We start from the raw sequence: 12,397 nt of genomic DNA, 5'->3' as shown, positions 1-12,397 counted from the left end.
AGTTTTCTATTTTAAATCATGTTAAATTGAAAAGTGGTTTGAAAAAAAAAATAAAAATCCCCCATCACAAGTTTCCACACGGTAACCTTGTCAACGTGCTCATGTTGGACCAACAATCAGAAACTAAAAAAAAATTAAATTAACAATTCAATAAACCTGAAATCCTCCCACTGAATGAGCTGGAACCGGAGTATAAAGAGACTCCTCCTTTATGAATGACTTCAACGTTCACTCGCTTGTTGAGGATTAATTTTCTGTCAATTGACTAATCAATCTACTGTCTAATTGACTCAGCTCTGCCTGGAGAGTGACTGTCCTTGTTGTCCATCCTTGCTTGAAGCATCAATAATATCCTTTCCTCTTTGCGCTTTTGATAGATAACACACTGTATCTCATTTGGTTATTTAATTATTACTTATTTATTTATTTTAAAAAAAACAGACATCTTATTGATTCCAAGACATGTTAAAAATGTTTCTCTCCCCTTTGGTCGTCGCTTCCAAATCCCAAGTTGGAAGCAAGAAACACAGCCGCTCCCGTCTTTGATGAATAAGTGTGTGTGTCAGACATGAAACAAGTAAATCTCGCCTCGATCCTTGAAACCTCTCCAACTGCCCTGAAGAGCCAATTGACTTGGACACATTTCTTCACAGCATATCGTGCAGATGGTTTATGGTTTATGCTTCAAAGAAGTACAGAGGTGTAGGACAGTGCCAGGCGTCAGGGGGACAGTGCTCAACTGGCATGGGAGTCGTTGGGACGTGTGCGGCGCAGCGCTGCGTAGATCACGAACTGTCTTTTTCCGTGCCTCGCTGGCTCGCCAGAGGATCTCTGTGTGGCACTAATTTTGCAGTGTCGACTGTTCCACCGAGCGGTCACGGGTGACTGACTGCCCTTATTCAACTGCGTGATCAAAGGTAGAAGGGGATGTAGAAGTGAGTGATACCGGGAGGAGAAAGAGGAACACAGATCCACTAAAGAATTCATGATTTTTTTTTTTTTTTTACCTACCAAAAATTCCTCCTAAAACTTAATCAGACACATCTTCGTTTTACTTTGACTTTCCTGCAGTTTTGTCCCTTTTTTAAAGATTGGTGTGCATTAGTGTGCTCTCTCAGTGGGGTAGCTACAGGCTGATTTTGCATAATCAAGGCAAGACAGACTGGCTCTTTTATTCTTTCGCGCTTAAAGTAGTGGAGTTCATACTGTAGTCAAAACCTTTGAAACTTAAAGCCTGCGGAAACACAATAGAATCCCCACAAGAGCCTCTATGACCTTTTGTGCATAATTTAAAGTACCGTGGATGTCTCTCTTGTATCCTCGTAGCGTCCCCCATGTGCAGTGACTGCATGTTCAAGCAGGACACTTTGATGAGCCGTGTAAAAAACGATGGCATCTTCAGGTCCTCGGTGTGCAGCCCAAATGTTTACAGAGGGACGAGTCCGGTCACTCAAGGGCTTATAGCTGATTAGGACACAAATCTAATTCCTCCTGTAGGGGGGGCCTGCAGCCCAGAGGGTGAGACTTGTAGCATTAGCTGTTTTTAAGACGGCGAATCTCTTTACAAGTCCATAAAGAAGAGGAGGTGTCGTAATCAGGGAGGCTGCTGGGCGTGTCTGCTTGCACTCATCCTGTACATTAATCTGCCAATCTGGACGGGTGTGCACAATTTCCTGAAAGTGATGAGATGTGAGTGAGATGTCCTGTGGCATCATAAAACAAGTGTGTGTGTGTGTGTGTGTGTGTGTGTGTGTGTGTGGTGCTGAGAGCTGAGTGTCAGGGTTACAAGAGAGTGTGTCACTGATTGCATCTCAGCCCGTCGGGGGGAACAGAATGATATCCAGCAACTTCGTGAGAAGTGGAGGAAAAAATAAGTTGAAGAGGCCGAGAACAGCTCTGAATTTTCATTATCCCTGCATCCTGTACTCCACCCGCCACCGCTTCAGTTTTTTTGGGGCGAAGTCTCCCCGGGGCTGGTGCTTTCCTTGCAGCGCGACAGAACGCTATCCTGGCTTCATTGGAAGGTTTTGATGCTTGATGTGAAACGAAGTGGATCTCATTTGGGGAAAAAGAAGGAGTCTGATACTCTAGTCTTACAGCTCAGCCAAGAGAGAAATGGAAGTGTGTGTGTGTGTGTGTGTGTGTGTGTGTGCGTCAGGAGGCAGTGGAAAATGGCTGGTAATAAACACTTCTGACACACCAGGGCTCCCATCCACATTCCACTCAAGGGTTTTTTGCGGATTAGTCACATTCTCATCCTCCTTGTCCACATTTTTAGAGCTCTGTCTCCACCTGCGAGAGGCTCTTCTTTGAATATTCTATGAGTGAGAAGATTTTATCTAATGCTCGGCTGCACTGAGCCACATTATGTTTCTGTCTAATCGGACGCACACAGAGAGGCCGGGCTGCAGGCCGGGGTCACGGGGAGTGTGTGCGACATTGAGGTCTCTTGTTGTCAGAGACCGGTAGATCATGAAGTCTTACAGGTTCGTGGTCTGACAGAAATATGTCACCAGGGTTAATTCTGCTGTTTTTACATGCACATTTATGCTCTCAGTGTAGAATTTATTCTTAATATAAAGCAGTTTAAAGGGTGAGTTCAGTCACATTAAATAAAATAAATTAATTTAAAAAAAATGACTTCAGTGGTGAAAAGTAGCTAAGAACATTCACTCAGTACTGTGTTTAAGTATAATTATATTAACTTCGTACTCTTCACTACATTTCAGAGTCAGATATTATAGTTTTTACTTTATTTACACTGAATGTCAAATTCTACATAAAAACTACCCAACGCTGTAAAAGGTTCTTAAAATTTTTTTTCAAAAATTGCCAGTTACAAAATAAAAAGCTGTTTTTACAGTAATGCTTTTAAATACATACATTTTTTAAATGTAAATTTTTCTGCTCATACTAATACAAATACTTCTACATTTTTTAACACAATATTTTTACTTGTAATTTTAAGTATTGAGTAAAAGATCTGGATGTTTTTTCTACCACTGGGTTTCAGGGACTGTTTTGTTATAAATTAGTTTTCTTGAAACGGATCAACGCAAGATGAATATTTCTTCTGACAGAAGAACAAAACTCAGTAAAACACTTTTAGAAGGAGTTCGATCGATACAAAAGTGTCAATGAATGCTGTTGTATTGGGACAGAGGGGGAAATCTCACACATCCACAAACATGTCAGAATATTATCGGATAAAACCAAAAAATCTGCACAGCTACAGTGAATACTGATGGAAGTGCAGGATGTGAGATTTTTTATTTTTTTATATATATAATTTGGTTTAATGTACCCTTCAATTTTTTTCTTAATTTTCACAAGCTGCTCAACTACAAAACATATATTAATATACATGTTTCAAATAAACTGATCAGATGTGATTTTGAGTGAAATTAGACACTGACATCATTTTTTTTTTTTTTTTTTTTGGCTCACTGTGAATATTTTTTACTGGAACCTGACTGATGCTGGATTTTTGGGTCGATACTGACACCGATATTGGTTAATAAAAAATATTCCGATATCGATATATATCTGCTGATTTTAACAATAAACTTATTGTCCAAAAATATAATAAAGCACTGAATCAAGCGTGACTGTAAATTAAATAATTAGAATCAAACCAGCATCTTCTTCTGCGTTCTGTTAAAAACATTTTCAAACACGATATCACAAATATGATACCTAATATATCTAAAACAGGCCGATATCAGCGGATAGAATCGGCTAACTGATGTGTTGTTACTGTGAGAACAGTTGGTGCTTTTATTGTGGACTAATGTTGTCGCACTACTGAACATTTCTAACATTGATACAGAAAACACAGCTGGTAACAGTATCGGTATAATATTTGAATATTCAGTACCGATATTTATCAATATTCAATATTTTAGACAACGCTATTGTGGACTATCTGAAGCAACAATGACATGAAAACATACATTTTCTTTATGTTGTTTTGATATAATTTTGCATTGAGTAGCGCTCATGAAGCTCCATCACCTCCATTGTTGTGGGTGGATGCAGAAATCTCAGGCAGACGTCCTCTTACTGACTCTTCCTCTGCTGGGCGGTCGTCACTGGTGGTGTTACTGTCATCTTTCAGGCAGACCGACCCTTTAATTTCCTCCCTCAGTCACAGGGAGGTAAACTAAATATATGTTTATACCGTCAGTTTGCATTCTTCATTCAAATGTGTCCTCTCACTCCTGCTCTGTGTATAGAATTCGCCACTTGGTTAACAAGCATATCATGGGTCAAAATTATAATTCTGTATGAGTTACAGTTTAAATTAAAAATTAAAGCATGATATGATCGTGTCAAGAAGTCACTGCCCACCGTGATGTGTGACTCATTGATTTATCTGTCATTTAACCGGCATCTGACACTTGGCAGATATTAATTTCTGGACCGTCGTCACGGGAAAATCGAAGAGCTCGAGAGTTTTTTTGGACAAACATCCACCACTAGTAGAAAAAAAACCAAAAAAAAAAATGCTTTTGCTTTTGCTTGATTTGAAAAATATGAGTTTCTGAAGGACAACTTTTCAAAAATGAATGCAGGCAAATTGAACTTGATTGTAAAGGCCAAAGCGGGTGGAACAAAGAGGGCATCTCTTCTTTTAAAGAAGGGAAGTCATGTATGGAAAGGGTTCACAGGTGAGGTTCTCTGGGCGGGGAGGAGGTGGAGGGGGTGGAGGGGGTGGGGCATTGAGGAGGGGATAAGTGTGTGCTTTTGAAGATGAAGCAGATGGATTAGTGTTATCTGAGCTCTGTTTCTTTTTCTCCAGGTGGAATGGGTGGAAGACTTCAAGGACTGAAGAAGTGACCGGCAGAGGTTCAGAAGTGGGGAGGGGAGTCTGAGGGTAAAATCGGGACAAGACCAGAATCACAACCGCAGGAGGAAGAGGAGGGGGAAGAAAAGAGAGAGTTAATCCACTAGCGAGCGTCTCAGGAGAGCGTCGGCGGTGAAGGGGAGGGAGTTGGATACCCAGCATGCAGGCAGCATGGAACGGGTGAGGGAGCAGCGGCCTTTCTGCTCGCTGTCCAAGAGCCAGAGAGACCGAGAGAGATACTGCGAGAGAGACAAGGATCGGGAGCGCCGTTACACCGCCTCCTCGGCTGACCAGGAGGAGGGAGCCTGCCGTGTGCCCACTCAGAAATCCTACAGCTCCAGCGAGACGCTCCAGGCCTTTGACCATGACCCGTCACGAATGCTGTTTGGAGGCAGAGTCAAGGAGATGGTCCACAAGGAGAGTGCAGAGTACAGCAGGCCAGGTTAGCAAGAACAAATGTTTACTGGAGCCTCACACTGTAGGCTTCCTCGCTGCTGGATCTCACATGATACCAGCTAAGTGGTGTGCTTATTGAAGCTGCTGTGGATAAGTGGAAGACAATTACGTCTCACTGTACAGCCCACATTATCAGTTTAATGACCTTGGCTACAAAATGCATGATCATTAGTTAAACATGTAGATATTTTAGGAACTTGTAGTTTTATCTCTGCAGTTCTGAAGAGGAGACTGCATTGTGTTAGACTTATAGATAAGTCCTAATATCAGCATTCATCTGCTGATGTTCAACAGTGAGAAACGTCACACTTTTACTACTTTTAGCTATTTTTATTTTTTGTATTTTGTTGTTTTTACCACTAACTTCTACCATTTTTGCTTTTTCATCATCCTTTATTCTGTTCAAGCTTGGCAAGAAGTTACTGCACGATGGCAGCATGCAGGACAGTTGTAAACAGGATTAAAAACAAACTTTGCACAGTTTTAACTTTCAGACGGATCTCACATTAAATGCGATGCAGTCGGCCACTCTGACCTCATGAAATGTTCCTACCCTGCTGGACTATGTTAAGATAAAAAGGAAAAAACACTCCGTAAATAACCCTCTTCTTTAATTGGCTGTTAGAAAACTGCTCTGATTTCTGTAATTAAAAAGTTTGAGCAGTTTATTGTATTTTATGGCACTCCTAGGGCTCATAAAATTGCAATTAGAAAGTCTATCCATTACTCCCTTACATTTTCGTGGTGCTAATTGGTGCCCATTTTAGAATTAATGGGATTATGATGAAGTTGTGGGAAGAATGCTTTCTTTTCCTTATTTCTTTTTAAGATTCAGGCATTTAATGTTAACGACTGTTCCTTACATCATTACAGCAAATGTCAGATTTTATATTATTCATCTGATGGTGGAGAAGGAACATAATTTGTGTAGAGAGTGTGTGTGTGTGTGTGTGTGTGTGTGTGTATGCTACATCTGCTGTGTGTGTGTGTGTGTGTGTGTATGCTACATCTGCTGTGTGTGTGTGTGTGTGTGTGTGTGTGTGTGTGTGTGTGTGTGTGTAGTATTAAGGAAACTATAGCTGCTTAGCGTTTTAACTTTCAAAAAATATTTTAATCTTCTGACAAACTTCCTTGCTAACTTTTTGCTGCACCATTTCCAACAAGACAAAATATGTTTAATATAAAGGAAATGAAAAAAAAACAAAAACATGCACTGACTGTGCGACTTCTTATTGACATGCACATATTATTTAGTTTTAATCCACAGACCATCAACAACATATTTTACACCCTGTAGCATTTATTTTGTATACGATGCCTGTGACCTTGAACAGTTGGAAACACCTCATGATGAGAAACACTGCAGTGCCAATGATTTCACTCACAGAAGTGAACACATGGTAAATATTTAAGCTTTCCACCTGAAGCCATTTACATCTGAAATACATTTAAATAGAAATGGCTTGGATCGATCACATGAATAATAATTTTTAGATGTCCTATTGACCAGATGCCAAAAAATATTACATATGGATGACAAGATAAAGGGTTTAAATAAAGGATATGCGGTGGGTGATATTAAGAATATTTTCTTGTTAGTTCTGGAGCTTCCTAATGAGGTCGACATGAGTTATTTTTTGGGTTTTTTTGGCAGTATTCCTGCGTCTCTTTACAACACACATATATATTTATTTATTTAGCTCACATGCCGCAGTGTCTCTGAAGGCAGGTTTTTTTTTTTGTTCCCATTTGAAGTGAACACCAGAGCCGCAAGTAATTCTAAAAGGACAATGAATTTATGGTAATGATTTATTTTGAAAAAAAAAAAAAAAAAAAAAGGCAGCGTCTGAAACAGTCCCTCAAAACAATAAATAATAAATGGGGGATAGCGTTTTTGTTAAATTTTTTATATGTGATGATGAACACAAGAAGCTTGTTTTGTTTTGTTTTTTTGTTCAGGGGTTAAATGTCTAGTGAAAGTAGGTCAACTGACAAATCTCAGTCTTTTACCGCGGTTTAGGTGATAAGTTGGTGGGTGTGAAGCGGATCGGGGAGTCGCTGTTAAGGCGTCCCTCCCCTTCCACCCTGCTCTTAGGTTAAGTGTTTTTTTAAGTAGCCCTGGTCTTGGCCATTAACCCTCGTTGTTGCTTGGTTTGTTAACTTTACAACTCCTGTCATTCACAGGACAGACATTTTCGCTGAGGCAACTGGGGATCTGTGAGCCGCCGCCTCGCAGGGGCTTGGCGCTCTGCCCTGAGACGGGCCTCTCCCACCCTCTCAGCAGCTACTCCAGAGGACCGGTCGCCACAGAAAACCATGAACCTGTATCACCGGAACGTACCATGACTCTTTGGGGAACGGGGGCAAAGTCTGGGCAGAATTCATGCCTCTCAAGCCGCTCTAACTCTGCGCTCACGCTCACTGACACGGAAATGGACAATAAATCGGACACTGAGATGGGTGAGTAGGGCACACTTTCAATTCTTTTATCTCTAAAATGCGTATTTGTATGAGGCTCATGCTCTCACCGCCTTTCAAAGGGGAGAAATCACTGTGTAGACAAAACAGCAGTGGGAAGGTTGGATTATGGTTGGTGCTGGAGACAAGAACCTGATTGGTGGAGAGAGGTGGAGTCGCGATTGGTGGGGCTGGCGTCTGGAGAGGCGTTTGCAGCTGCCTTTCTGCGGATCAAAGGCGTGATTCCTCGCTGCATGCGGAAAAGAATTTGGCCTTCCGATTGAGCGGTTGCGAGTCACCTGGTCCTTCTCTGCAGGAAGCAGAGGAGTTTGATAAAGTTTCCCCATGGGCTGGCGTATAATCAAAGATAGCTTTGTGTGCCTCGGTCTGAGATTTTGCTTAGAAATTCTGCAGTGGATGACTGGGCATGCACAATGACTGATTAAATGGGTACAATGGTTTGAAGTGCAAATTTGTTCATGCTGGAAACCTGAGATGGAGAATTGAGGTTCTCTGTTTGAAAAGGGCAAATCTCTGCAGCGTCAAACAGGAAGCAGCGCGTCTACGTTGCGTGGATTGTTGTTCCATTTGCAGTGTTTTAACAGTTTTGTCAGATAATCTTGTTTGTTTTGTCGCAATTTTTTTTCCTGAAAGGTTAGCTTGCAGTTTGAAAAATGCTTTTTTATCTCTCGTAATACACTCGGCACGCAGGCAAGCAGCGGTGGTTTTCAGCAGTCTTTCTTCTTTCAGCTGATTTCTTTATTATTTGCTACTGAAATGCGTCTCATGTCTTTTCAGCCTGCGCTTTAAGTGAGCAATATTTTGCTCCACATAAAAAGAATCCATCCTCTCAGCTTCGTATGTTTCAGCGTAGATCTTCAGAATTTCCTCTCTGATGTTGAGTGCTCCTGACACTGCGCATCATTCATCATCATCATAGCGTTGTGCGCCATCGCCATTACAACACATTCAACGTAAAGCTCTAATTATTTTAAGACACCGATGATCGCGGAGAGTGGCAGGCAGTTAAAATAATTGGGTTTGATTACACTTTCCTGGCAAGAACATTAGAGAGAGGGTAAAGAAGGGAAAGTGTCTTGTGTTCTCATGCTATCAATTTTTATTCTGAAAACACTGGCTACAGTCTGACATTTGAGACAAGTCATTTTCTTAATGGCAGTATTCATCTTAGTGAGATCGTCTCTCCCGGGGGGGGCGGGGCGGGGCGGGGTGGGTCTGAGTAAGTCTTCTACCTTTTTAAAATGCCATCAGAATTCAAACCCATGTATTTGTTCCAGTGTCTGGCCTTTGCTTTGGCCCAACACACTGTATACATTTATGAGTCACTAAAAGCTGCCGGCTCACCACAGAGGTGCTGGTAAACATAACCCTCGCCTCCTTAGCGCTCGACTCCGGTCGTATTTGTTGATGTGCGTGCCAAACACAAAACCATACCGGCAGTCATCGCTCCACTCTGCGAGACAAGTCGGTGTCTGGCTTCAATAGGTTCTCAATTGAGCTTCGATTGCACCTGCCCTCCAGCGCTTCAACTGCACGAGCACACAGACAGACGAGCATATATCCACACGGCACCCTGCGCCCCTTTAGCTTACCTCCTCTGGAGTTCCTTTTGGAGACGTCTCCAGAAGCGGCTGCTGATTGGCTCTTGTTAGCGCAACATCCCACTGAGACCCTTTCCAACTCACTATTGTCTCAATTAGCTTCATTATGGGGTAAATAAACAATACCTGCTACATCTTGATCCCAGGTGCCGTGTCTTTGCAACGCTCCAAAAAGCTAAAACACCAAATAGCAAATTTATTAAAGTGTATGTAAGCTCTTTTCTGCTCTTTTCATTTTAATATGCTGGAACCGTTCAGCGGGAAGAACAATGCGAGTCGCGGCGTAATTTAAAATTCCAACCCTTTTCTGTTCAACTATTTTTGGAGTGCTTTTTCATCATCTAGATTTTGAGCCGCAGCAAAGAAAAACCTTACCGCTGTTCCACCTCTGTAGATCTTGGTCTTTTTTTTTTTTTTTCCTTTTTTTTGTTAGGAGGCATTGCACTTTTGACTTTCACTATTTAATGAAGCAGCTAAGAGAAATGACCCATCCAAAGGTTTCCATCAACTGAATATGCATGCAGAAGCTCCGACAAGGGGCCGTTCAGCCCCACTTATTCATAAATGAACTCAATATTTCATTCTAATTTGCTCTGTTCTACAGAGTGTTCGACACAGACAAGTACCAAAGCCTCAGCACATTCACAAAGCGCGGCATCTGCAAATGTTAACCTCCGTGATCCAAGAAAAAAAGGTCTACCTTTTGAAAGATCAAACCACAGTGGTCATCCTGTCCATCTGCAGCTTTAAATGATCCACTGAGTGCAGATGCAGAGAGGGAAGGAGAGAGGTTGTCCTCTGAAGTGAGGCATTTGCATTTAAGCACAAATTAACTTAACTGAAGTATATTTATGTGGAACAGAGAAGATCCAGTCAGTGGAGCAGCTGTCGGTTTACTTTTGGTGCAGTCAGTTATTTTTAGGATCAAATGTACATTTCTTCCTCTCTTGCATACCTTAAAAAAAAATATGTTTAAAAGCCAAGTCCAAGTGATCCAGAACAGAACAGAACAGAACAGCAGCTGAACTCCAAACATCTCCTGTGTTTGATAACTACATTTGAGTAAACACTGTATAAGAATTGTTTGAATATATTCTGCGTATACATGTACACACTGTACATACATAAGAATATAAGCTCGTATATCCACATCTGATTTTTTTGTACTCTGAAATATGTGTATATTTATGAGCCAGCAGCGTCACTTTGTGCTGAACGGTGATGGGAACATTTGATTTAAGACAATCCTACGAGGAAATCCTCCGAGGTCAGAGAAGATAATTACAAGGGGAAACACAACTGCACATCAAAATTAATTTAATCTCTTTAGTTAGTTAACATTTCTTGTCAAAAGCTAATTTAAGGGGATTTGTATCTAATTATGCTTTTAAAAAGTGATGTGGACCAAATTGGTCATCCTGAAAAAAAATGGTGGGGACGTGTCTCCAGTCCCCAGTGTTCCCAGTGTTCCCAGTGTCCCCAGTCCCCAGTGTTCCCAGTGTTCCCAGTGTCCCCAGTCTCCAGTGTCTCCAGTGTCTCCAGTGTCCCCAGTGTCCCCAGTCTCCAGTGTCTCAAGTGTCCCCAGTGTCCCCAGTCCCCAGTGTCCCCAGTCTCCAGTGTCCCCAGTGTTCCCAGTGTCCCCAGTCCCCAGTGTCCCCAGTGTCTCCAGTGTCTCCAGTGTCCCCAGTCTCCAGTGTCCCCAGTGTTCCCAGTGTTCCCAGTGTCTCCAGTGTCCCCAGTCTCCAGTGTCCCCAGTCTCCAGTGTCCCCAGTGTCTCCAGGGTTCCCAGTGTCCCCAGTGTCTCCAGTCCCCAGTGTCTCCAGTGTTCCCAGTGTCCCCAGTGTTCCCAGTGTTCCCAGTGTCTCCAGTGTCCCCAGTCTCCAGTGTCCCCAGTGTCTCCAGTGTTCCCAGTATCCCCAGTGTCTCCAGTCCCCAGTGTCTCCAGTGTTCCCAGTGTCCCCAGTGTTCCCAGTGTTCCCAGTGTCTCCAGTGTCCCCAGTCTCCAGTGTCCCCAGTGTCTCCATTGTCTCCAGTCTCCAGTGGCCCCAGTGTCCCCAGTGTCTCCAGTCTCCAGTGTTCCCAGTGTCCCCCAGTGTTCCCAGTGTGAATGACACATTTGTCAACAGCCCCAAAAATCCAGTATAATTCTTGCACGATCAATCTTAATGGATAATTTATGACACAACATAAAGTTGTTGTATTTTTTAAATGGAAAACTCTGGTGAAATGTAACTGAGTACATTTAAAGTAAATGAGAATTTCCATATTTCAGCTACTTTACTCCACAAATTCTATACATTTTTCTCCACCACATTTATTGGAAAACTTTAGTTATGGGTCCTTTTTAGTTTAGATTAACTTGGATATTACTAAATATAATCGACATATAAATCATGATGTAATATTCTAGATTATAGGTCAAGAACTTTATTGTATGTAAACTTTATTGTATTATTGTAAGAACTATATAACTTTATTGATCCCTGATGGGAGATTCACAAACTACCCTGCAGATGAACATCCAATACATTCTGCACAATGAGTACTTTGACCTCTGGTACTTTAATTATATTTTATTTTTACTGCTTTTGTGATTTTGCTTCGGTAACATCTATTTGTACCGAACAATTTCTACTAGTGTTGTCAAGATACTGACATTAGTTACTTTGGGTACAATCCCTTCAAAAAGATCAATATTTGATACCGAATCCAAAACTAGCATGAGATTTTATTTTTTTTTTTAGGCTCGTTTTTATCTGTCAGCACTACAGCAACTAAATTAATTTACCTCTGGAGGAGGCGGGGCTGTGAAGGCACTGCAGCAGTGTGTGTGTGTGTGTGTGTGTGTGTGTGTGTGTGTCTCCCAGCTGGTTCTGATGCATCAGTGCTGTGCTGACGGGTACTGAAACCTTTACAAAGACTCAGAACTGATAGGTATTGTTATATCGGTATTTTTGACAGCGCTCACGTCTTCACTGTGATGTTGCTACTTTTACTCCAGCGCAGTATCTCACTA

General features: G+C 41.8%; 1 protein-coding gene across 7 annotated transcripts in view; it reads left to right on the top strand.

Moving 5' to 3' along the window:
- The window catches only part of LOC115568823 (teneurin-3), a 157,306-nt gene that overhangs the window by 9,630 nt on the left and 135,279 nt on the right, over nucleotides 1–12,397 (top strand). For 6 of the 7 annotated variants that reach the window (XM_030396465.1, XM_030396464.1, XM_030396461.1 and 3 more), the window contains exons 2-3: nucleotides 4,802–5,288; nucleotides 7,487–7,762. In XM_030396465.1, the coding sequence (XP_030252325.1) occupies nucleotides 5,018–5,288; nucleotides 7,487–7,762 (547 nt within the window). In that variant the 5' untranslated portion in view covers nucleotides 4,802–5,017. Of the gene's footprint in view, nucleotides 1–4,801; nucleotides 5,289–7,486; nucleotides 7,763–12,397 lie in introns of those variants that run through there. The other variant, XM_030396460.1, reaches the window with a different exon arrangement.

This window comes from Sparus aurata, chromosome 18 (assembly GCF_900880675.1).
Source record: "Sparus aurata chromosome 18, fSpaAur1.1, whole genome shotgun sequence".
Taxonomy (NCBI): Eukaryota; Metazoa; Chordata; class Actinopteri; order Spariformes; family Sparidae; genus Sparus; species Sparus aurata.
Note: the sequence above shows the minus strand (reverse complement) of the source record. Positions and strands in the feature narration are given on the sequence as shown.